General features: G+C 48.1%; 1 protein-coding gene across 1 annotated transcript; it reads right to left on the bottom strand.

Annotated features, from left to right (window-relative positions):
• Positions 1–18,549: 18,549 nt before the first annotated feature.
• Positions 18,550–22,109, bottom strand: LOC102715349 (ankyrin-1-like). The gene is made up of 4 exons (XM_040528528.1): positions 21,920–22,109; positions 21,261–21,773; positions 18,820–19,346; positions 18,550–18,729 (listed from the first exon to the last, which is right to left on the bottom strand). Exons 1-4 carry the CDS (start codon positions 22,107–22,109, stop codon positions 18,550–18,552), a joined length of 1,410 nt encoding a protein of 469 aa, XP_040384462.1.
• Positions 22,110–22,491: the final 382 nt, after the last annotated feature.

Here is a 22,491-nt window from a genome sequence, read left to right as displayed (position 1 = left end):
TCAAATATGCATTGTGTTGATTAAAGTATTTACTGTATTTATTTTCTTCGGGTAAACCTTATTATCATGCCGTTGTTTATCCAACTTTATTCACTGCTGGACCAGGGGTAAATTGATTAGAGTTAGGCCTAGGTTAATGCTTAGCCATGCTTAGAACAAGTAGCTCATGGGATCACATTTAATCATGCTTAGTTCTGAATAGCTGAGATATTGATTCACTACCCGGTTCGGGTTAATGTCAACTAAAATATTGATAATGGTGGGCGGTGGGTGCATGGTTTTGAGAGTCGCACCCATGGCATTTAAGGACCGGTTTACGGGAAACCCTGGAAGTAATTAAGTGCTAACCACATGCCGAAATGGGTAAGGTGGGATTTGAAGCATGACTTCGAACTATTTGACGTACCCAGGCAAGGGTCTCCATTGTCTTTTTGTGTACCTTGGCTGGTCTTGGACAGGGATTTAATACACAATTAAGTTCAGAAATTCGTGTGAGGAATTTCTGGGCGTGACAAGTTGGTATCAGAGCCACCTTTGACCGTAGGATCAGCCCAATGGAGACCCTAAGAGCCCTCTGCTTTTCATGTTTGTGCATGGTTTGCGAAAGTTAGTGTTTTGAAAATGGGTTAGTGTTTTTCAAAAGCGTGAGTGATTTAAAAAGACAAAACCCGTTTGGTTGAAAAGTGTGAGTAAATCGATTTATGGGTAAAACTTTATTTACTTTGTTTCTTTTATGATTTATTTATCTTGAAATAAAATTTTGCATCTATTGATTCCAAATCCTTGTGCTCTTTAGATGGCTGACCACCCCTTGTACCATCGTGGAAACGGAATGGCTGGATTCGTGGCAGAGTTGGCAAGAGTCTCGTTCACGGCAGGATACCCCTATGAGCCGGAGTACACTACGATCCACCCTCTTGAAGGCGAGTTTCCCCACCGAGTCAGATTGGAGCTACATGGAATCCCCGGTTTCCTCCCTAACTTGGAAGCAGAAGGAGCCGGAGGCTCGCATGAGCATGCCTGCCAGGAAGCTGCTTACAGTTTGATGATAACGCTCAGGGCTAGGCACGACCTGACGTTTCGGCATTCGGCTTACCGGTATCACCCTGGTCGTGGACCCAATTCCATGGTCAGTAGGTTTCGGTCTGCCCGAAGTGAGCAAGACCCTACCTTCGGTAGGATGTGCACGGTGCTGCAAGGCCTCAACCAGATGCATCACGATCTCCACGAAGCGTCCAAGGCCTTGAACGACGCCAGGCTCACCCAGATCGTCCGTCTGCACGATGAGATCGACCGGTTGAAGAAGGAGAACGCTAGGCTTAAAGGACTCCCAGAGCCTGGTGGTGCAAGGCTTCGCACTACGGCAAGGAAGCGAACCCGTGGGCCGCCAAGAGTTCAGTCTTACCCCGGTGCCGCAGATGAACCAAGACCCTTGATGCAGATGGTGCCAACCTCTCCGACCCCAGTGCCCGAGGAAGGTGTCTCCCCGTTCAACACAGCAAGGAACCGCAACAGGATTGTCTCGATCTCTAGCAGCAGTGAGTCCGCTTCTGGTGAAGATGAAGATGGTCTCCCCAGCATTTCCAGGAGCCGCTCTGAAGACGAGGAAGAAGATCCGTCTCCTGTCGTCGATCGTCGCTCTCCTTTCGTGCCCTAGACGTCGCCCTTAGTTTCGTTCTTAGTCGTTGTGTGCTAGCTTTGGTGTGTTAGGTTTGCTTCGCTTGGGGCTAGTGGTGAACCATAGCAGTAGTGGGGTTATGGTCGTACCGCCAGGAGTTGTGTGGTTTTTAAGTGTGTTTCTTAAGCAAGACAACTACAGTTCATTAATTAAATAAAGCCCCTGTTTGCTTAGCCGTTTCTTTTTCTTCTTTCTCTTTCTGTTCCCTCCCGCTCCTGCAGATGGTGAACACCCGCCACGCAACCGCGACACTGACCAGTCCAGCACCGTAGGACCGCCCCCACCGCCTCCACCAGAGAACCCGTCGCTCGTCCAGATTCTTGCTAGCCAGACTCAGATGCTCTCTTGGATGATGCAGCAGATGCAACAGCAACAGCAGCAACATCAACAAGTGCTACAACAGCTCTTGAATCAGAATCAGAATAACCAGCAACAGCATGGACCACCCCCAGTGCAGTCCAAGTTACCAGAGTTTCTCCGTGTTCGTCCCCCGACCTTCTCAAGCACTACCAACCCCATGGAGGCAAGTGATTGGCTCCATGCTATCGAGAAGAAACTCAACCTACTGTAGTGCACTAACCAGGAGAAAGTCTCCTTCGCCGCGCATCAACTAATGGGTCCCGCCTCTGCTTGGTGGGATAATTTCCTGGTTACCCGCACCGCTACCACGGAAGTGACTTGGGCGGAATTCTGTCTTAACTTCCGCAAGGCCCAAATCCCTGATGGGATAGTCACTCAGAAGAAGCGTGAGTTCCGCGCTTTGCAGCAAGGTACCAAGACAGTGACAGAGTACCTTCATGAGTTCAATCGCCTAGCGCGATATGCTCCCGAGGATGTCCGCACTGACGTCGAAAGACAAGAAAAATTCCTCGGAGGTTTGGATGACGAGTTGAAGAAGCAGTTGCTTTCGGGCGACTATGCTGACTTTGAAAAACTAGTGGATAAAGCCATCCGTCAGGAGGACCAGCACCTCCAAATGGACAGAAAAAGGAAGGCTTCACAATTCAGGTCTAACCAGCCGCCTCCTCAGAAGCCCCGGTTCCACACCAGCTCCCACCCTCAGAATCAGCAGCACGGGCAATCAACCTTTATTGTCCGCCAACATCGTCCCTACAACCCTAGCAACTTCTCCAGTGGTTCGTCCCAGCGTGCTCCACCTCAACGTGCTCTCCCAGCACCAGCTCCCCGGCAACAGAACGCTCCTCCACCGACAGCTCAACCTCCTCTAGCCAGGAAGGATGCAGGTGCAAAGCCTGGAGTGTGCTACAACTGTGGCGACCCAGGTCACTTTGCCGACAAGTGCCCGAAGCCGAAGCGCAGCGGGCAGAGGTTTGTACAAGCTCGTGTGAATCATGTCACCACCGAAGAAGCACAGGCTACGCCAGAAGTAATACTGGGTACGTTTCCTGTCAACTCCGTACCTGCTACAGTACTTTTTGATTCTGGTGCTACACACTCTTTTATTTCAAGAAAGTTTGTGGGATTGTTTGGGTTAAGAAGGGAAAAGTTAAGAGACCCGATGCGGGTTAGTACTCCAGGGCATAGTATGTTTTTGGACCTTTATAGCCCTAATGTGCCCATAGAAATCCAAGGGACACCCTTTCTAGCCAATCTCATCCTTCTCGAATCTAAAGACCTAGATGTCATTTTGGGAATAGACTGGCTTACCAAGCATCAAGGAGTGATTGATTGTGTCAAGCGTACAGTCACCTTGACCAGTGAAGGTGGTAAAGTGGTGACTTATCAGTCGCCGGAGTCAGTGCCAATCAGGACTTGTTTAAATCAGATGGAAGCCGAAGAGCAACCCTCGGAAACAGTCAAAGATCCGAAGAAGTTGGAAGACATACCAGTGGTTTGTGAGTATCCGGAGGTGTTCCCAGATGATCTCACAACAATGCCGCCAGAAAGAGAGATCGAGTTCCGTATCGATTTGGTACCAGGAACCGCACCGATCTATAAGAGACCCTACAGGATGGCCGCCAATGAGATGGCAGAAGTGAAGAAGCAAGTGGATGAATAGCTTCAGAAAGGTTACATCCGACCGAGTACCTCGCCTTGGGGTGCCCCGGTTATTTTTGTTGAAAAGAAGGACAAAACTAAGAGAATGTGTGTGGACTATCGAGCTTTGAACGATGTCACCATCAAGAATAAGTACCCTCTGCCAAGGATTGATGATCTGTTCGATCAGTTGAAGGGAGCCAAAGTTTTCTCCAAGATCGATTTGAGATCGGGGTATCACCAGTTGAGAATTCGGGAAGAAGATATTCCCAAGACGGCATTCACTACTCGCTATGGCTTGTACGAATGTACAGTAATGTCGTTTGGACTTACCAATGCCCCGACATTCTTCATGAATCTCATGAATAAGGTGTTCATGGAATACCTGGATAAGTTTGTAGTTGTCTTCATCGACGACATTCTTATCTACTCCAAGTCAGAAGAAGAGCACGAGCAACATTTGCGGATTGTGCTAGAGAAGCTAAGAGAACACCAGTTGTATGCCAAGTTCAGCAAGTGCGATTTTTGGCTGCACGAAGTGAAGTTCCTTGGCCATGTGATCAATGCGCAAGGTGTAGCAGTGGATCCCAGTAATGTGGAGTCAGTGACAAAGTGGACCCCGCCTAAGACGGTTTCCCAAATCAGGAGTTTCTTAGGACTTGCGGGCTATTACCGCCGGTTCATTGGGAATTTGTCGAAGATAGCCAAGCTAATGACACAGTTGTTGAAAAAGGAAGAGAAGTTCAAGTAGTCAAGTGAGTGCAATAAGAGTTTCGAAGAGCTCAAGCAAAGGTTGGTTTCGGCACCCGTGTTGATTTTGCCGGATCAGATGAAGGACTTCCAGGTTTACTGTGATGCTTCCAGATCAGGACTTGGATGTGTGCTAATGCAAGAAGGAAAGGTGGTTGCTTACGCCTCTCGCCAGTTGAGACCACATGAGGGTAACTACCCGACTCATGATTTGGAACTAGCAACTGTGGTGCATGCCCTAAAGATTTGGCGACACTACTTAATTGGTAGCAAGTGTGAAGTGTATACGGACCATAAGAGTTTAAAGTATATCTTTACACAACCGGATTTGAACCTTCGCCAGCGAAGATGGTTGGAATTGATCAAGGATTATGATTTAAGTATCCATTACCACCTAGGCAAAGCAAATGTAGTTGCAGATGCTTTGAGCCGAAAGAATTACTGCAATGCTGCGGTATCAACGGAAGTTTGTGAGCAGTTACAACAGGAGTTTGAACGACTAAATTTGGGTTTAGTCGAAGAAGGTTTTGTGGCAGCCCTAGAAGCGCAGCCCACCTTGGTAGATCAAGTTCGCCAATCCCAAGCAAATGATCCAGAGATAGCCGAGCTCAAGAAAAATATGCGAGTCGGTAAAGCTCGAGATTTTTCAGAAGATGAACATGGAACAATCTGGATGGGAAACAGGTTGTGTGTACCAGATAACAAGGAGTTAAAGGAGTTGATACTCCAAGAAGCTCATCAAACTCAGTACTCTATTCACCCCGGGAGTACCAAGATGTACCAGGACCTCAAAGAAAAGTTTTGGTGGGTCAGTATGAAGAGAGAAATTGCAGAATATGTCGCCTTGTGCGATGTTTGTCAACGAGTCAAAGCAGAACACCAAAGGTCAGCAGGACTATTGCAACCTCTCCAGATTCCAGAATGGAAATGGGAAGAAATTGGGATGGATTTCATCACTGGTTACCAAGGACCGCTGCCGGTCATGACTCGATTTGGGTAATCGTGGACCGATTAACAAAGGTCGCTCATTTCATACCAGTTCACACAACCTACTCGGGGAAAAGATTAGCTGAGATTTACTTGGCTAGGATCATGTGTCTACATGGAGTACCGAAGAAGATCGTTTCTGACCGAGGAAGTCAGTTTACCTCAAAGTTTTGGCAGAAGCTGCAAGAAGAATTGGGAACCCGACTGAATTTCAGTACGGCTTATCATCCCCAGACAGATGGTCAGACAGAGAGGGTAAATCAGATTCTTGAAGACATGCTCAGAGCTTGCGCTCTCGACTTTGGTGGAACTTGGGATAAGAATTTGCCGTATGCAGAGTTCTCATACAACAACAGTTATCAAGCCAGTCTGCAGATGGCACCTTTTGAAGCATTGTATGGGCGAAAGTGTCGTACACCCCTCTTCTGGGATCAAACAGGAGAACGTCAAGTTTTTGGGACTGAAGTTTTGAGTCAGGCGGAGTAAAAGGTCAGAATAATCCGTGAAAGGTTGAAAACAGCCCAAACCCGACAGAAGAGTTATGCAGATAATCGTCGAAGGGACTTAGCCTTCGAAGCAGGAGACTATGTGTACCTCCGCGTCACACCTTTGCGAGGAGTACACCGGTTTCAGACCAAAGGAAAGTTGGCACCACGTTTCGTGGGACCATACCGGATAATGGAACGTAGGGGAGAAGTTGCGTATCAGTTAGAGCTCCCCGCTAACATGGCCGGAATCCATGACGTGTTCCATGTGTCGCAGCTCAAGAAGTGCCTACGTGTGCCTGAAGAACAGACCAACTCCGAGCAAATCGACCTACAGGAAGATCTAACGTATGTGGAGAAACCAGCACGGATTCTAGAAACCAGTGAAAGGAAGACTCGGAACCGTGTGATCAGATTCTGCAGAGTTCAGTGGAGTCACCACTCAGAAGAAGAAGCAACATGGGAAAGAGAAGATGAGCTCAAGGCCGCCCATCCGCACCTCTTCGCCAGCGCCTCCGAATCTCGGGGTCGAGATTCCGTTTAAGGGGGGTAGGTTTGTCAAACCCGGAGTTTCGTCCTAAGCCTAAAATCGTAAAAAGAAATCCGTAATTAACAATTGGCTTAATTAACTCAGGAAGAATCCCTCTAAAAGAAATTTATTCAATTAAATCGAGGCTCGCAAATCGACTAACTGGATTTAAATTTAAATTGCAGTAGTATAAAATTTGGCCAAATAAATTAACTTAAAACTCGGCAAAAGTGGGGTTTTCCTTTTTCCCTCCTTTTTCCTTTCTTTTTCCCTTCCTTCTCAAATTGGGCCGAAGTCCAATTTAATTCCCTCCTTTTTCTTTTTCCTTTTTCTTTTTCTTTTTCTTCCTTACTGGGCCGGCCCAGCCGAGCCGGCCCACCGTTCCTCCCTACAGGCCGACCCAGCCGAGCCAGCCTCCTCCGCCCGCGCGCGCCCGCCTAGGCCGCCGCTCGGCCCAGCTCGCCGCGTCGCCCGCGCCCGTGAGTCCGCGCGGCCTCCCTCCTCTCTCACGCCACTGACAGGTGGGGCCCACCTGTCAGTGACTGTTTCCCCGCGCCCGCGCCGCGCCGCGCCGGCCGAGTCCGACTCCGCGCCGCCGCCGCAACCGCCGCCGCCGCAACGGCATCCGCCGAGACCGCGTCGTCCCCGACTCGGTCTCCAACCTCCGCCCGCCCTAGCTGGTGCCGCCACCCTATAAATCCCAAGTCGCCGCGCGCCGTCGCCCACTTTCCGCCTTCGCCCGAGTCACCGCCGTGCTGTCGCCGTTCGCCGCCGCCGGTTGACCTCGCCGCCAGCCGCCGGTCGTCGTCGTCTAGCTGCGTCACCACCCCGCCTCGCTGTCGCCGACTTGCTGCCACCCTCGTCGTCGCTAGGGAGCTTCCCTAGCGCCGCGTGTTCCCTCTCCGCCGGTCGCCGCAGCGCCTCATCGCCTCGCCGTCGCCCGTCGATCTCCGCCGCCGTTGCTGATCTCCCGCTCCTACCCGCGTCGCCACCTTCGCCTCGATCTCGCCGACCCGTCCGCGCTCTCGCCGCCGCCGGTGAGCGTCCCCATCCTCCTTCCCTCTCTCTCCCCCTTCCCGGCCAACCGCCGCCGAGTCGCACGCCGTCGCCGGACGGGTGCGAAGCTCGTCCTCGCCGCCGACCGCTGCGGTCGTCGTCGCCTTCGCGACGCCGTCGTCTAGCCGCCGTCACCTGCGCTTGCGCGTGCCCGCGCTCGCCGCTCGCCAGTCGTCGCCGTGCCAGTCGTCGCCGCTGCTTCGCCGGGTAGCGCCGCGTGCGTCGCCGCCTCGGCCATCGTCGCCGTCGCCGAACGCCGGTCGTCGTCGTCGCGCCGTCGCCGAACGCCGGTCGTCGTCGTCGCGCCGTCGTCGCCGTCGCCGTGCGCCGCCGCCGCCGCGCCGCCCGCAGCTCCTGTCGCCGGCCGCGCTCGCTGCTTCCTCTCTGTTCCCCTCTCGCTGACGAGCGGGACCCACCCGTCAGTCACCCCGCGCCCTCCCTTCCTCTCCCCCTCCCCCGGGCCTGCGTGTCAGTCTCTCCCTCCCCCTCTCTCTCACCGATAGGTGGTCCCCACCTGTCAGCCGTCAGCCTCCTCTCTCCTCGCTGACGTCAGCAGCCCCATTAAATGCGCAATAATTGATTTAGGACTTTTCTGTTTAGCTAAAAAATCTAGAAAACTTCTAAAATTCATAAGTAATTCATCTAGTCTCCGTTTAGGTCCATTCAAATTTCATTAAATTCATAAAATTGTCAAGAATCCATTAAAAATAGTTTCTTTTGCTGTTTCAGTAGAGTTTGTACCTGTTTTATTTATTTTTGTGCTTTGTCGCTTAGATTCGGACCCCGCCGAAGAGCCGGTTTACTTCGAGATCGTCGCTGAAGTTCCCCAGGGACCAGAGCAAGGCAAGTGACACTCATCCTTGAACATATTGAACTCATTATTGCAAATTCCCCGCTTTATTAATTCAAATATGCATTGTGTTGATTAAAGTATTTACTGTATTTATTTTCTTCGGGTAAACCTTATTATCATGCCGTTGTGGAATTTCTGGGCGTGACAGCTGTGGAATACCGCTTTGTTCCCTCTAGGCCGGGTGCTCGTCGCTTTGTCACCTACCTTGGTCTAGAATCTCCTCAAGGGGAACCGCCCTCCCCTCACCTCTGTTTGGGCTACTTCGTTAGGTCCCAGGAGAGGATCATCGAGGATCTGATGCATGAGCTCCATTGGGCGAGGCGGCGCATCGCTACTCTGGACCGTGAGGTGGAACCCCGAGCTGGGATTTGGGGCATCCCACCTGAGGTTGTGTACGGCGAAGACGCCATGCTACCAGCTGAGGAGGAGCTGCCCCCTCCATCAGGATACTTCCAGTTGATTACACCTCCCCTATGGTCAAAGGGCATGGTGGTAGTCACCGGGTTGTTGCTGATCTTCCACCCCCTTCCGGCCTTCTTGTTGAGGGGCCAAACCACATCCAATATTACCACGGGAGCTGTTACCGTTCGGTGATGCAGGCACCTCCACCTCTTGAGGATGGTGCGGAGATGACTTCTAGCTCTTTAGGTTCTCCTGGACCTTCTGACAGCACGTAGGCTTGTTTTAGCTAGGTGACTTAAATAGTTCAGTAGCATGAGATGTATGATGACCTCTGATGTACTCCCCTTAGCCACATTTTGGATGTTTGTGCGTTTTGTAAACGTGTTTTGGTGGCTATTTAAGCTCTTTTGTATGGAACCTTTAATGGAATGGATGGCGCATAATAAGCACGCTTATGAATCATTTTCTAGTATCCATGCTTGCTGTCCAGAAATTCTAACTGTGATGATTTGTTGTTATCAAAGTTATGTTAGTGCTTAAATACTTGCTTTTAAGTGCCTATACCTTTTCGTACTTTTGGATTGGGTTTACTTATTGCAATTCCTTTAAGCACTACTTTTATATTTCTATCCTTCCTTTCAGCTTAAATCATGCCAAGTCTATCAATCTCAACAACCTTTTCCACTTCCGTGTTTTGTGTGCAGAATGCCCGTTACCCGCTCTAGGAGCATTATAAAGGCAATCTTAGCAGGAAACCAAAACAACGACCACAAAAACTCGCAGCCTCCACCATCTCCCCCTCGGAATTCAGGAGCGAGCGGTAGCCATCCAACCGGCGAGATGGATCCCACTTTGGCTCAGATTCTCGCGGCGCAGAATCAACTTTTCGACCGCTTGGTCACAACTCAAGAGTCCTTAGGCAGTGCTCTCCTCTAGAACAACCGTCAGCCACAGTCTAAGCTGGCGGAAGTGCAGCGGACACAACCACATGTGTTCTTTGCTTCTGCTGATCCTCTCGACGCAGACGACTGACTCCGCGATATCGAGAACAAGCTTAACTTCGTCCGTTGTGATGATGAGGAGAAGGCGACCTACGTCGCATACTACCTTCAGGGCACTGCAGCTGCCTGGTGGGAGACTTATAAGTCTACACTTCCCCAGGACACCGCCATCACCTGGAACTGTTCAAGCAGGGCTTCTGCGCTGCTCACGTCCCAGAAGGGCTTATGAAGGCCAAGAGAAAGGAGTTCCTCAATCTCACCCAGGCGGACTTGCCTTTCATGGAGTTCCTCAGTCGCTTCAACTACCTTGCACGGTATGCGACTGATGAGCTAGGTACTACTGAGGCGAGAAAGGTGCAACTTTTCCTTGATCGCCTTAGCCCGGAGCTGAAGCACGGTCTCTCTACCCATGAGATCAACAGTATGAAGACCCTTGTTGACAAGGCCCTCCATTGGGAGGGAAGTGAGAAAGAAGTAGTTGTGGATCGCAAGCGCAAGTTCATGACGCGCAGAGCTACTGTCAGCCGTCCGAGTCGCCCACGCACTTGGCAGCCTGCTCCAACTGCACGTCCCACTTCTGTTCCACCACAGCGTCCCCAGTACGCTGCTCCACGCCCACCTGCCGCTGTGCCACTACAGGCCAACCGTGGTGCACCGCAGCCCGAGGGCTACAACCTTGCTGCAAAAGTTAACTGCTTCAACTGTGGGAAGTTGGGACACTACTCCAACAACTGTCCTTACCTGCATCGCACCAGTGCTCCTCCACCACGCCCCACAGCACCGCAGCCTCGTCCTCCACAAGGCTGTGGTGCCCCTACTGCTGCTCCACGTGGGGGCCGAGCCGCTCCCAAGCCGGCTCAGAACTTTGGGCGCGGTCGTCTCAACCACGCGACCGCAGAGGAGGCTATTGACGCACCCGATGTGGTGCTAGGTATCTTTCTTGTTCACTTAGTTCCTGCTTTGGTGTTATTTGATTCTGGTGCATCTCATTCCTTTATATCCACCAAAGTAGCGAAACAAAACAACATACCCACCACCCTTTTAGACACCCCCATGATAATCCAATCTCCTGGGTCAACCTTCAAAACCAAAACAATATGCAAGGATGTGACTATTGTCATTGATGAGGTAGAGTTCACAGCCGACCTAATCCAAGTAAGTTCCTTAGGATTAGATGTCATTCTAGGCATGGATTGGCTTTCGAAAAACAAGAGGAATATCAACTGTGCTTCCAAAACCATCTCTTTTGTCAACACCGATGGGAAAATAGCCACCTTCACTTCCAATAAAGCCACCACCTCAAAACAACTATGTATCAACTCTCTCATCAAACTTGAGCTTGAATCAATACCAGTGGTGTGTGAATATCTTGATGTCTTCCCTGATGAGCTACCAGGAATTCCACCCGATCGCGACATTGAGTTCGTGATTGATCTTGTTCCTGGTGCGGCACCTGTCGCTAAGTCCCCCTACCGTATGACCAATGAAGAATTGGTTGAGCTCAAGAAGCAAATTGATGAGCAATTAGAGAAGGGTTTCATTCGACATAGCATCTCTCCTTGGGGATGTCCCGTTCTTTTTGCTCCAAAAAGTGATGGTACGGTTCGACTATGTATTGACTACCGTCCACTAAATGAGGTGACAATCAAGAACAAGTATACACTCCCCCGCATCGATGATCTCTTTGACCAAATGACCGGTGCGCAAGTATTCTCCAAGATTGATTTGAGGTCTGGACATTTTCAACTCAAGATCAGACTGGAGGATATTCCAAAGACAGCTTTCAGAACCCGCTATGGTTTGTTTGAATACACCGTGGTTACTTTCGGCCTAACCAATGCTCATGCAACTTTTATGAACTTGATGAACAAGGTTTTCATGGAGTACTTGGACAAATTTGTGGTGGTGTTCATTGATGACAGTCTCATTTTCTTGAAGGATGAGGAAGAACACGCACAACATCTAAGGCTACTGCTTGACAAACTTCATGAGCATCAACTCTATGCAAAATTCAACAAATGCGAGTTTTGGATGAACGAAGTGGCCTTTTTCGGTCATGTGATATCCGGGGGTGGTATCGCAGTTGATCCAAGCAAAGTGGAAAGTGCGCTTAACTGGGTACAGCCTAAGACTGTAACAGTGGTTCGAGCTTTTCCTGGCTTAGCTGGTTATTACCGCCGGTTCATTGAGAATTTCTCTAAGATTGTTAGACCACTGACCCAACTTCTCAAGAAGGAGAAAAAGTTTGTATGGTCAGAGGCATGCAAGGCAAGTTTCCAAGGGTTAAAGAAAAGGCTCACAACGGCCCCAGTGCTTATAATGCCCGATACCCACAAGAATTTCGATGTCTATTGTGACGCATCTCACAATGGCCTCGGGTGTGTACTGATGCAAGAAGGAAAGGTTGTGGCCTATGTTTCACGTCAGTTGTGCCCTCATGAACTCAATTATCCGACCCATGACTTAGAATTGGCAGCCGTGGTTCATGCCTTGAAAATCCGGTGCCACTACCTTATCGGTAAAAGATGCGAAATCTATACCGACCACAAAAGTTTGAAGTATTTCATCACCCAACCAGATCTGAACCTAAGGCAAAGAAGATGGTTGGAACTCATCAAGGACTACGATCTTAGCATCCATTACCATCCCGGTAAAGCCAATGTTGTAGCCGATACACTCAGCCGAAAACTTAACCACATTTCTGCTTCCGAACTTGTTCCACAACCGGAGTTGTTATAGGAATTTCAGAAGCTCAATCTTGGTGTGGTTGAAGAAGGTTTGGTTGCTGGCCTAGCACTTCAACCGACCCTCCTTTCTTAGATAAAAGAGGCTCAACTCACTGACCAGGAGGTAGTTGAAATTAAGAAGGAAATGGCAAGTGGCAAGCCAACTATCTTTTCCTTGGATGATGATGGTGTTGTTGTTCATGGGAAGCAATTGTTTGTCCCCGACACTCAACATCTTCGAGAGCTTATTCTTACAGAGGCACACGAGTCTCCCATGTCCATCCATCCAGGTTGCACCAAGATGTACCAAGATATCCGCTCTCTTTATTGGTGGCCTACCATGAGGCATGATATTGCTGCATATGTTGCTATTTGTGATGTGTGTCAGCGTGTCAAGGCTGAGCACCAATGTCCCGCAGGTTTGCTTCAACCCTTGCAAATTCCTGAGTGGAAGTTCGATGAAGTTGGAATGGATTTCATAACAGGTCTTCCTAAGACTTCTAATGGACATGATTCCATATGGGTCATCGTTGATCGCTTGACCAAGGTTGCCCATTTCATTCCGGTGAATGTCTCCTACAATGGTGTAAAGCTGGCAGAGCTCTATTTGACTCACATCGTTCGCTTGCATGGGGTACCGAAGGCCATTGTATCAGACCGTGGTCCCCAGTTCACTTCTCGGTTTTGGGAGAATCTTTATGAGCTCCTTGGTACTCAGTTGTTCTTTAGCACAACTTTTCACCCACAGACTGGAGGTCAGACTGAGCGCACCAATTAGATCTTGGAAGATATGCTCAGATCTTGTGTCCTCAGTTACAACACCAATTGGGAGAAATGTCATGCCCAGAAATTTCTCACCCGAATTTCTGAACTTAATTGTGTATTAAAATCCTTGTCCAGGACCAGCAAGGATATACAAAAAGACAATGTTGATTACATAACCATCGTTCTTAGAAACAACTGAAAATAACATTTATTCTAACGAAAATGCAGCGGAAAGAAAGGGCAGACTAGCTCCAGCGGGTACGGCTCCAGTCCACAGGCAAAACTTCGACGGTAGACCAGCTCACTCCTGAGAGTCTCCTCCATCAGACTCAACTCCTAGCTCTGAAGGGGGAAAAAGGGCAAGGCTGAGTACAAACCACCGTACTCAACAAGCAGCACGAAAAAGAGGGTAACAAATGATACATAGGGATAATCAAGGGCAGGCTAAGAGCAAGGCTAATAATATAGCCAACAAGCCGGCTATAAGACTCCTTGTAGTCTTCTTATAGCCCATTCATATAATGGTTAGCTCTTCATCTTTAATACAGGACCCACATGTCTCTCTCACATGGTGTTTTGGTTCTTGTGTCTGAGTTGGCTATAAGCTTATAGCCAGCTTCTCTATCTCTCCTCCCTTTTCTCTTCCACGTCAGCATTTAGCTGGCTTATAGCCAGCTATTATGCTTGCTCTAAGGATAGTTGCAATAAAGCAACATTTAAATAAACAACAGAGATTAAAATTGAATAAAGGTAATTAAATAACTTAAAGAATAAGTAAATAACAATTGTAGAATACCACAACACTGTCTAACGTTACACCCCGTTGCGACAGGCCCAACCACTACTCAACGTTACACCACGTTGTAGTAGTCCCAAGTGAAAACCAGTTTACCCAAGTCATTAAAGGTTCACTAATCACAGTGAAGCTGGGAGTTCGCCCGTAACCGTGGGCACGACTATTCGAATAGATTTACTCTGATCAGAGGTGTACTACTGTACCCACAAGACATAGTCCGACTACACTTAAACGTGCGCCGACATACCACCATGGCATACCGGAAAGGGAACTATGATAGGACCCGTCGCATAACCCTCCCTATTCAATCGCACCACACTTCAGGTTTTGCCCCCTCCTTTAAACCAAGTCGGGCAGCCCCCTCTTGTGCTTAGGTGAATCTGGAAGCAGCATAGGCCATCGTTACACCACGACTCCCATCCATACTCCATTACGCTCACCCTTGCCTGGGTACGTCGAATAGTTCGTGATTACGCCCCAAATCCCACCGTTGCCCAATCTGGCTTGTGGTTAGCACGGAAATAACTTCCAGGGTTTTCTGCGAACCGGTCCTTAATTACCATGGGCGTGACTCTCAAAACCATGTACCCACGGCCCACCATTAGCAATATTTTAGTTGGCATTAACCCGAACTGGGCAATGAATCCTTATTACCGCTATTCAGAGCTAATCATGATTATTAAATGATCCCATGAGCTACTTGATCTAAGCATGACTAAGCATTAACCTAGGCCTAACTGTAGTCAAGTTACCCCTGGTCTAGCATGAATAAAGTTGGATAAACAACGGCATAATAATAATGATTACCCGAAAAATAAATACAGTAAATACTTTAATTAAAACACTGCATGTTTGAATAAATAAAGTGGGAAATTTGCAATAATAGGTTCAATATGATCAAAGATGAGTGCTACTTGCCTTGCTCTGGTCCTTGGGGAACTTCGGCAACGATCTCGAAATAAACCGGCTCTTCGGCGGGGTCCAAATCTAAGCGACAAAGCACAAAAATAAATAAAACAGGCACAAACTCTACTGAAACAGTAAAACAAAGTATTTTTAATGGATTCTTGACAATTTTATGAATTTAATGAGATTTGAATGGACCTAAACGGAGACTAGATGAATTACTTATGAATTTTAGAAGTTTTCTGGGTTTTTCAGCTAAACAGAAAAGTCCTAATCAATTATTGCGCAATTAAATGGGCGCTGACGTCAGCGAGGAGAGAGGGAGGCGCTGACGGCTAACAGGTGGGGTCCACCTGTTAGTGAGGGGGAGAGGGGAGGAGAGGCTGACCAGCGGGCCTGAGGAGAGGAGAGAGGAGAGAGGGGGGAGAGTCGGGTGGCTAGCGGCTGGGGCCCGCACGGCAGAGGTGGAAAATAGGGGAGGGGAAGAGGAGTTCGGCTGGGAGAGAAGGGAGGCGGCGGCCGGCCGAGCGGGCGGCAGAGGGCGGCGACGGCGACGGCGATGGCCGGCGGCGCGAGGGCGACGACAGTAGGAACAAGCGACGGGGAGGGGCGACGGCGGCAGACAGCCGGTGTCAAGGCGCGATGACGGCACGACGACGCTCGGCCGCATGGCGGCGACGACGCGAGCGACGGCGGTGCGGTGGATGGCGGGCGCGCTCCGGCGGCGAACGGCGGCAACGCGGCGGTGATGGCGAGGCGACGAGGATGGTGGGTGATGACGCAGCGGCGACGACCGGCGACTCGCGGCGCCCGGCGTCGGCGACGCGGCGAGGGCACGGTGGCGACGGTGGAGGGAACAGGAGTGGGAGGAGGGGAAGCGCTCACCACCGGCGACGGAGACGGTGGCGCATCGGCGAGAGCGAGGCGGAGGTGGTGACGCGGTCGAGTGGCGGCTTGCGGCGTTCGGCGGCGAGATCGGCCGACGACGGCGAGACGACGGGGCGTGGCAGCGGCTCGAGCGACAGGCGAAAGGTGGTGAGGCGGCGCGGGAGAGGGGAATTTATAGGGGAGGTGGCGCTGGCTAGGGCGGAGGCGGCGGTTGGGGAGGAGACCGAGTCGACGACGGCCGGATTCAGCGGTAGCGACGCACGGAGCTCGGCCGGGACGCGGCGGGGAGGCGACGCAGAATTGCACGGTGCGAGCACGGGCGAGCTGGGTCGAGCAGCTGCCCAGGAGGGAGAGAGGAGGGGGCACGCGCGGAGAGGGGGCGGCCGGTCGGCGGGGCCGGCCGAGCGGGGGAAGTAGGCCGGCTCGGCTGGGCCGGCCCGGGAAGGAAGAGGGGAAAAAGAAAAAGGAAAAAGAAAAGAGAGAGGAGGAAAATTGGACTTTGGCCCAATTTGAGAAGGGAGGGAAAAAGAAAGGAAAAAGAAGGGAAAAAGGAAGGCCCTACTTTTGCCGAATTTTGAATTAATTTGTTTGGCCAAATTTTGTAGTCTGCAATTGAAGTTTAAATCCTGTTAATCGATTTGGAACTTTGATTTAATTAAATTAATTCTTTTAGAGGGATTTCCTGAGTTAATTAAGCCAATTATTATTTACGGATTTCTTTTACGAATTTAGGCTTGGGATAAAACTCCGGGCGTGACAAGAAATGTCTGTCCTTTGCCGAATTCTCCTACAACAACAGTTACCAAACTAGTCTCCAAATGTCACCCTTTGAGGCTTTGTATGGAAGAAAGTGTAGAACCCCACTCTTCTGGTCAGAAGTGGGAGAAAGACGACTCTTTGGTCCTGCCGTTATCAAGGAAGCCGAGCAAAACGTCGCTCTCGTCAGAAACCGGCTAAAGGAGGCACAGTCACGCCAAAAGAGTTATTCCGACCGTCGCCGTCGCGAATTGAGCTTTAAGGTTGGTCACTATGTCTATCTAAAGGTCTCGCCGTTGCAGGGCACTCGTCGATTTCAAGTGCATGGAAAATTGGCGCCTCGATACATTGGTGCATATCAAGTTCTTGCCAAGAGGGGTCAAGTTACCTACAAGTTGCAGCTGCCATCTCAACTCTCAGATGTGCACGATGTGTTCCATGTTTCGCAACTCAAGAAGTGCCTTCGAGTTCCTACGGAGCTCACTCCATTAGAAGACATCAATCTCCAACCCGACCTCTCCTACCAAGAGTATCCAATCTGATTCTTGAGGAAGCCGAGCGACACACGCGAAGCCTCTCCATCAAGATGCTCAAAATTCAGTGGAGCAACCACACTCTCGAAGGAGCAACATGGGAAAGGGAAGACCGCTTTAGAGCCAATTTTCCTAGTTTCTTCTCGTAGATCCTATCAAATCTCGGGGTTGAGATTTTGTTTAAGGGGGTAGTTTTGTAACATACCCAAGCCCGTAAACCCCAGAACTAAATTTAACTTAAATGCATCATGTGGTTGTTGAGTGGTTTTAATTGTTTTTGGATCTTAATCATCTTATCATCACATGCAATAATAGGCCTAGAGTCACAAAAATAATTAATCTGGTATTTATATGCATCCAAAAATTCTACAAAAATTCTGAAAAATACCTTGATATGTCAGAAATCAACCCTCAAATTTTCAAAAATTTTCTTTAAGGTTTGCTAACTCTTTGATTTATTTTAATCTCTCCAAAATCCTGAAAAACTGCTTAGTAGATTCAAACTTGCTATATTTTTGAAGTTTGGTTTCAGCCAAAGTCTTCTACCAACTTTCTTCTAACACCCTGAGAAGTGGCACACCTGGGATCACTCTCTAAACCTTTCTTCTCTCCCTCCAAAAATCCAATCGGCTACTAACTGCACTGTCAATTGCTGCTAATCACGCTGTCAACTCATGTTCATCACTTCATTAAGCCTAAACCAGAGACTTCTAACCCAAACTACTTTAGCACTTTTACTCTCCACATCACCCACGACCAAGAGGATCACTAGTCCATGTTTCTCGCTGCACAAAATCTCTCTTCAATCCCCTCCAAAGATCCTTGGCAGACAGCCTTCCTTAACTTAGCCTCCAAGCCAGTTTTCAAATTTCTTTCAATGACAAGTGGGCTCCACACCCCCTAGGACCCACATGACAGCCTCCCACTCTCTCCTCACAGCCTCCACTGCCCTCCATGCCCAATAGAAGCCCAAGGAAAACCATGATTGCACCAGCCACCTTCTCTCCCTCTTCCAGTCCTTGTAAGAATTTCGTCGAACACCTGGCGGGCGTCTTCTTTGGAAGTGGAGAAACAGCACCCCTAGCCTACCACCATGCCAAGCCGGGCCTTCTCCGAAGCTATGATGTTAGCCGACGCTACTGGTGGGTTTAGACACTGTGTCTCCAAACCCATCGTCCACCTCGCGCCATTCTCCTCAATCACTACCCGAGTATAACTCCATTGAGGGTAGACGAGGCTATTCCTACCAAATCTTCTCCTCCACTACTATTCCACGGCACGCTGCATAGGTCCTGACGTGCTCCGCCGCCCCGTTCCATCGTCGCACGGCTCAAGAACGCAGAGACAGAGCTTAGGCCATGGACCGAGCTCACGGGCTTTGCGTCCAAACTCCACCTTTAAACCAGCCCATGCGCCAATAGGCTCTCCTACCTCACCTCTTCACGTTCCAAGCGAACTCCGGGAAGGAAACCCCTTGCCAAGTGTGGAGACAATGGCAAGATTCTTAGATGTAGTGTCTCGCCATTTCATCATGTCCTGAGCATTCCATTTCTCTATCAGGTCTTGCCGTTGTGGTTGGAAGAGTGCTCCTGAGACACATAACTTCACCACTAAGCTTACCTGCATATTGATTAATGTTTAAGCTAATTGAATTCAATTTCAATTTGGATAAACAATTTTTATGTCATGAAGAAACATAGATGCAGTTACCATTGAGTAGAAAGCTTTGCAATTTCTGACAAGGTCAGCAGGGGTATGGCCTGCATTGTTCATGATGTTAGTATGCACCTTTCCACTTGATAATAGCATAGAAACAACCTTGTACCCCCCTGCAATCACAGCTAAATGTAGCGGCGTGTTACCCTCCTTGTCTTGGGCATTCAGAAGATGCTCAAGCATGTCGTTCTTCACGACATGTGAGATGATGGAAGAATGGCCGTTCATAGATGCTGCATGTATAAAGCTTTGGCCTTGGTTATTGAGAATGTCTGCGGAGGCAGGAGAGAATTGCAGCAGCAGGCGGACTGCTGCCGTATGGCCCATTAGTGCTGCAACGTGCAAAGGTGATAGGCCCTGGTTGTCTTGCATGTGTGGAGCATAGGGTGGCGAACAAGTTAAGATTGCTTCGATGATGGATAAATCCCCATCTGATGAAGCAAAATGTAGTGGGTTGCTCTTGTTGCTATCAATATCGATGGCAAGTGTTGCTTTCCACTCTAGTAGCAATTTAACCATTTCTACAGAGAAAAGGGGTGTGTCATAATTATGTTATTTTAGATTTTTGATATATACATCCATACCACAAGAAAATTGAAAAGTATAAATTAAGAAAATGAACGGCAGCACATTATAAAGTTGTGAGTGATCTGCATACTTATCCTTGTGTTTTCATATTAAAGTAGTGTTAAAAGAAATTGTGTAAGGAATATCTATGTCTAATAAAAGCATGTAGTATAGACTTGATCTATTTAATGTGATTAGTTATCAACCATGTTGCTGAAAAGATTATGAATGTGGGGTTGTCTTTAGTTATAATGGACAGAAAAGGCACAACCCTTGCAACAATTTTATATTATGTGAGTTTATTTCTTTCGTAAATTTGCTTAATTGTCGTTGACATTTCGAATGCCACATGTCACAATACAAATTGTCAACATCTCACTATGAGTAATTTATGATTGTTGTTCTATCGTACTCTACACTTCGCTACTAGTTTTCTTCTTTCTAAATTGACTAAACTGGTTTCTTTACTCAATTGTTTTTCAGTTCAATTCAAAACAAAAAATTACAGCTTGTTAAATGTGTGAGCACAAAAACTACACTGTTTTTAGTCAACTGTTATATTTCATCTATGTAAGATTTTGATTTAAATCATATGGTGGATGCAACTCAATAAAATACCAAAGGCAGGGATCACAAGTTCAACCTAGTCGGAATGGAATTAAATTAAAATATTACTCCCTTGGGTCAAAATTATTTGTCACTTAGAAGAAGATTTGGTCAAACATTGAAAATTCGAACCAAGGACAATTTCTTAAATATGTTGTTTAAATATAAAAGAAATTGATATCTGCAGACCCTTGCTGAAAAATACTATTATAAAATCATAAACTTATTAGGTTTTCTAAATTTATTTTATCCCAAATTACTTGTCAGAATTTTAATTTAAAGTTTGACAAAATCTTCTCTTAGACGATAAATATTTTTGATCGTACGGAGTGCATTTTACTTCCTTTTCATGCTGGAGGGCCGAGGCCGCTGTATGAAAAGAGAGTGTTGGAATATAGTGATTTATTGGTCTTCGTGTTAGTTCAACAAGGTATACAAGGTATATAAAGTTAGTACCAATGAGGAATTAAACGTTTGCTCTGATTGGAAAGAGCTTGTTCTCGTGGATGGCAAATTTTCTAATCGAGATCAGCTCGCCAATGAGGAATTATAACATTTGCCATAAAGTTAATTTAACATTTATATGTTCCCTCTCCGAATTATCTTTATAAACTGTAGTTTTGTTTTCCTTCATTAATTTGCACTTAACTACGTATAAAGATTAATTAAAAATTTGCGTACACGTAATAAACACAAACTGACGGCTTTTTAATGAAACACTACCCTTCAATGAAAAAAAAAGAAAAAAAGATGTTGGCGCAGATTGAAATTGCGAGTTTTTTTTATTTTTTTAGAGAAGGATATTAATTTTTACCCAGCCTCTATATCTAATCGGTATGCAGCCATTTTTTATGATTCGTGAACTTAGCTTGAACCCAAGTAGCAAACTTAGCTCCTCAAATAACCCAATCTGATATAACCGGTGGGGCAATTTTTCCAGTCGCCACCAAAAGCCGCCCGCATGTAACCTACTGACTTTCTCGTACAGGAAAATGATTTCTGTAGTAGTGAATTCACACTCCTATAAAGATTTGAACTCACGACATTGGGTGATACTCATGAAATTACGAGTTGAGCACCCTATCAAACAAACAAGGTTCAACAAGCTATATGTCAAATGGCAGTGATTGGACAAAAAGTCAAACAAAACGTTGTTCGATAGTTCAAAGTGGATGCTAATAAAATTTGTGGCTTCAGTCGGCAGTTCTCTAATTTTGTTATTTATACTGCTATTATTTATTTTGAAAAAAAATTCTAATCACCTGAACTCTGGAGAACTGCAGCGTGCAGCGCATTCTGAGAATTAGGGCCAGCGGCGGACGCATCCTTACAAGAAAGAATCGCGCTCACCGCACGCACCGACCTGCTCATCACCGCCAGGTAGAGCGGCGACACGCCGGCGCCGTTCACCTCCGACGCGGTCTCCGGCGCCACCTTCATCAGCTGCTCCACGGCCTTTCCACGGCCATGCCTCGCGGCGAGATGTAGCGCGGTGTCCCCGTCGACGTTCCTGCTGCGCAGCAACTCCCTCAGTCTGTGCTCCTCCACGTTGTCGCGGGCCAGCCTGGCGATGGCCCCTACCGCGCCGGCGAGCCCCATCCTCGCCGCGCAGTGCAGCGGCGTGTCCCCAGACGAGGTAACCGAAGAGCTGAGGCTGCTGTCCCGGCGGCACAGGTGGGAGATCAGCTCGTGGTGCCCTCGCCTGGCGGCAATGTGGAGAAGTGTGCTGCGATCCGCGGTCACCTCGTGAATGTTGCACGCTGCATGGTGATTAGCTGAAAAAAATGCATACAATAAAATTCACAACCATGATTTGCTCAAAAGAACTCTTTTTTTTGAAGATTTGATGACTTGCATGGCAAATGATTTGTTCAAAATATCTTGTTTATAGGATGATTGATGCTGAAGATGCTTGAAGTACCAGTTGTTTGCGCTGCCGGGGATGGCCGGCTGCTCGCTGCATCAACGGCAGCGCCGCCACTGCTTCCTTCCAAGAGACTGATCACCTCGTCGGTGTGCCCATGAAATGCTGCCATGTAAAGTTCAGGGCAAATGAACAGGTGTTCAGGAATCCCATGGTCGCCATCGCAGCCAGCAGGCGTGATCTCCATTGTTTCGTTTTCACATGTACTTGCAAGTCTCTCTGTTATCCACATGTACCCTACTCTGCTATCCACGCCGGCCAAGCCCTGCTCTGCCTGTGACTCACTGTCCTCATCGGCTCACTAGTCATGCCGCAGCACCAGGGTTCGCACTTTCGGTTATCATTTTTCTACCAGGGGGGGTGGAAAAATTTCTGGAGAATTTTTTTCAGATTATTTGAATGAAAATTTTCAATCAAATTTGAAAATTCTGCCAAAATTTCTAAAAAATTCTGAAAATTCCGCACATGTTCAAATAATTTCATCAGTTCAATAGCATAATACGCGTTGTAATTCACATATAAAAGTCAAAATCATACTTTCCATCACATAGTACCTTTAATTTACATAT

This window comes from Oryza brachyantha, chromosome 11 (assembly GCF_000231095.2).
Source record: "Oryza brachyantha chromosome 11, ObraRS2, whole genome shotgun sequence".
NCBI lineage: Eukaryota > Viridiplantae > Streptophyta > Magnoliopsida > Poales > Poaceae > Oryza > Oryza brachyantha.
Note: the sequence above shows the minus strand (reverse complement) of the source record. Positions and strands in the feature narration are given on the sequence as shown.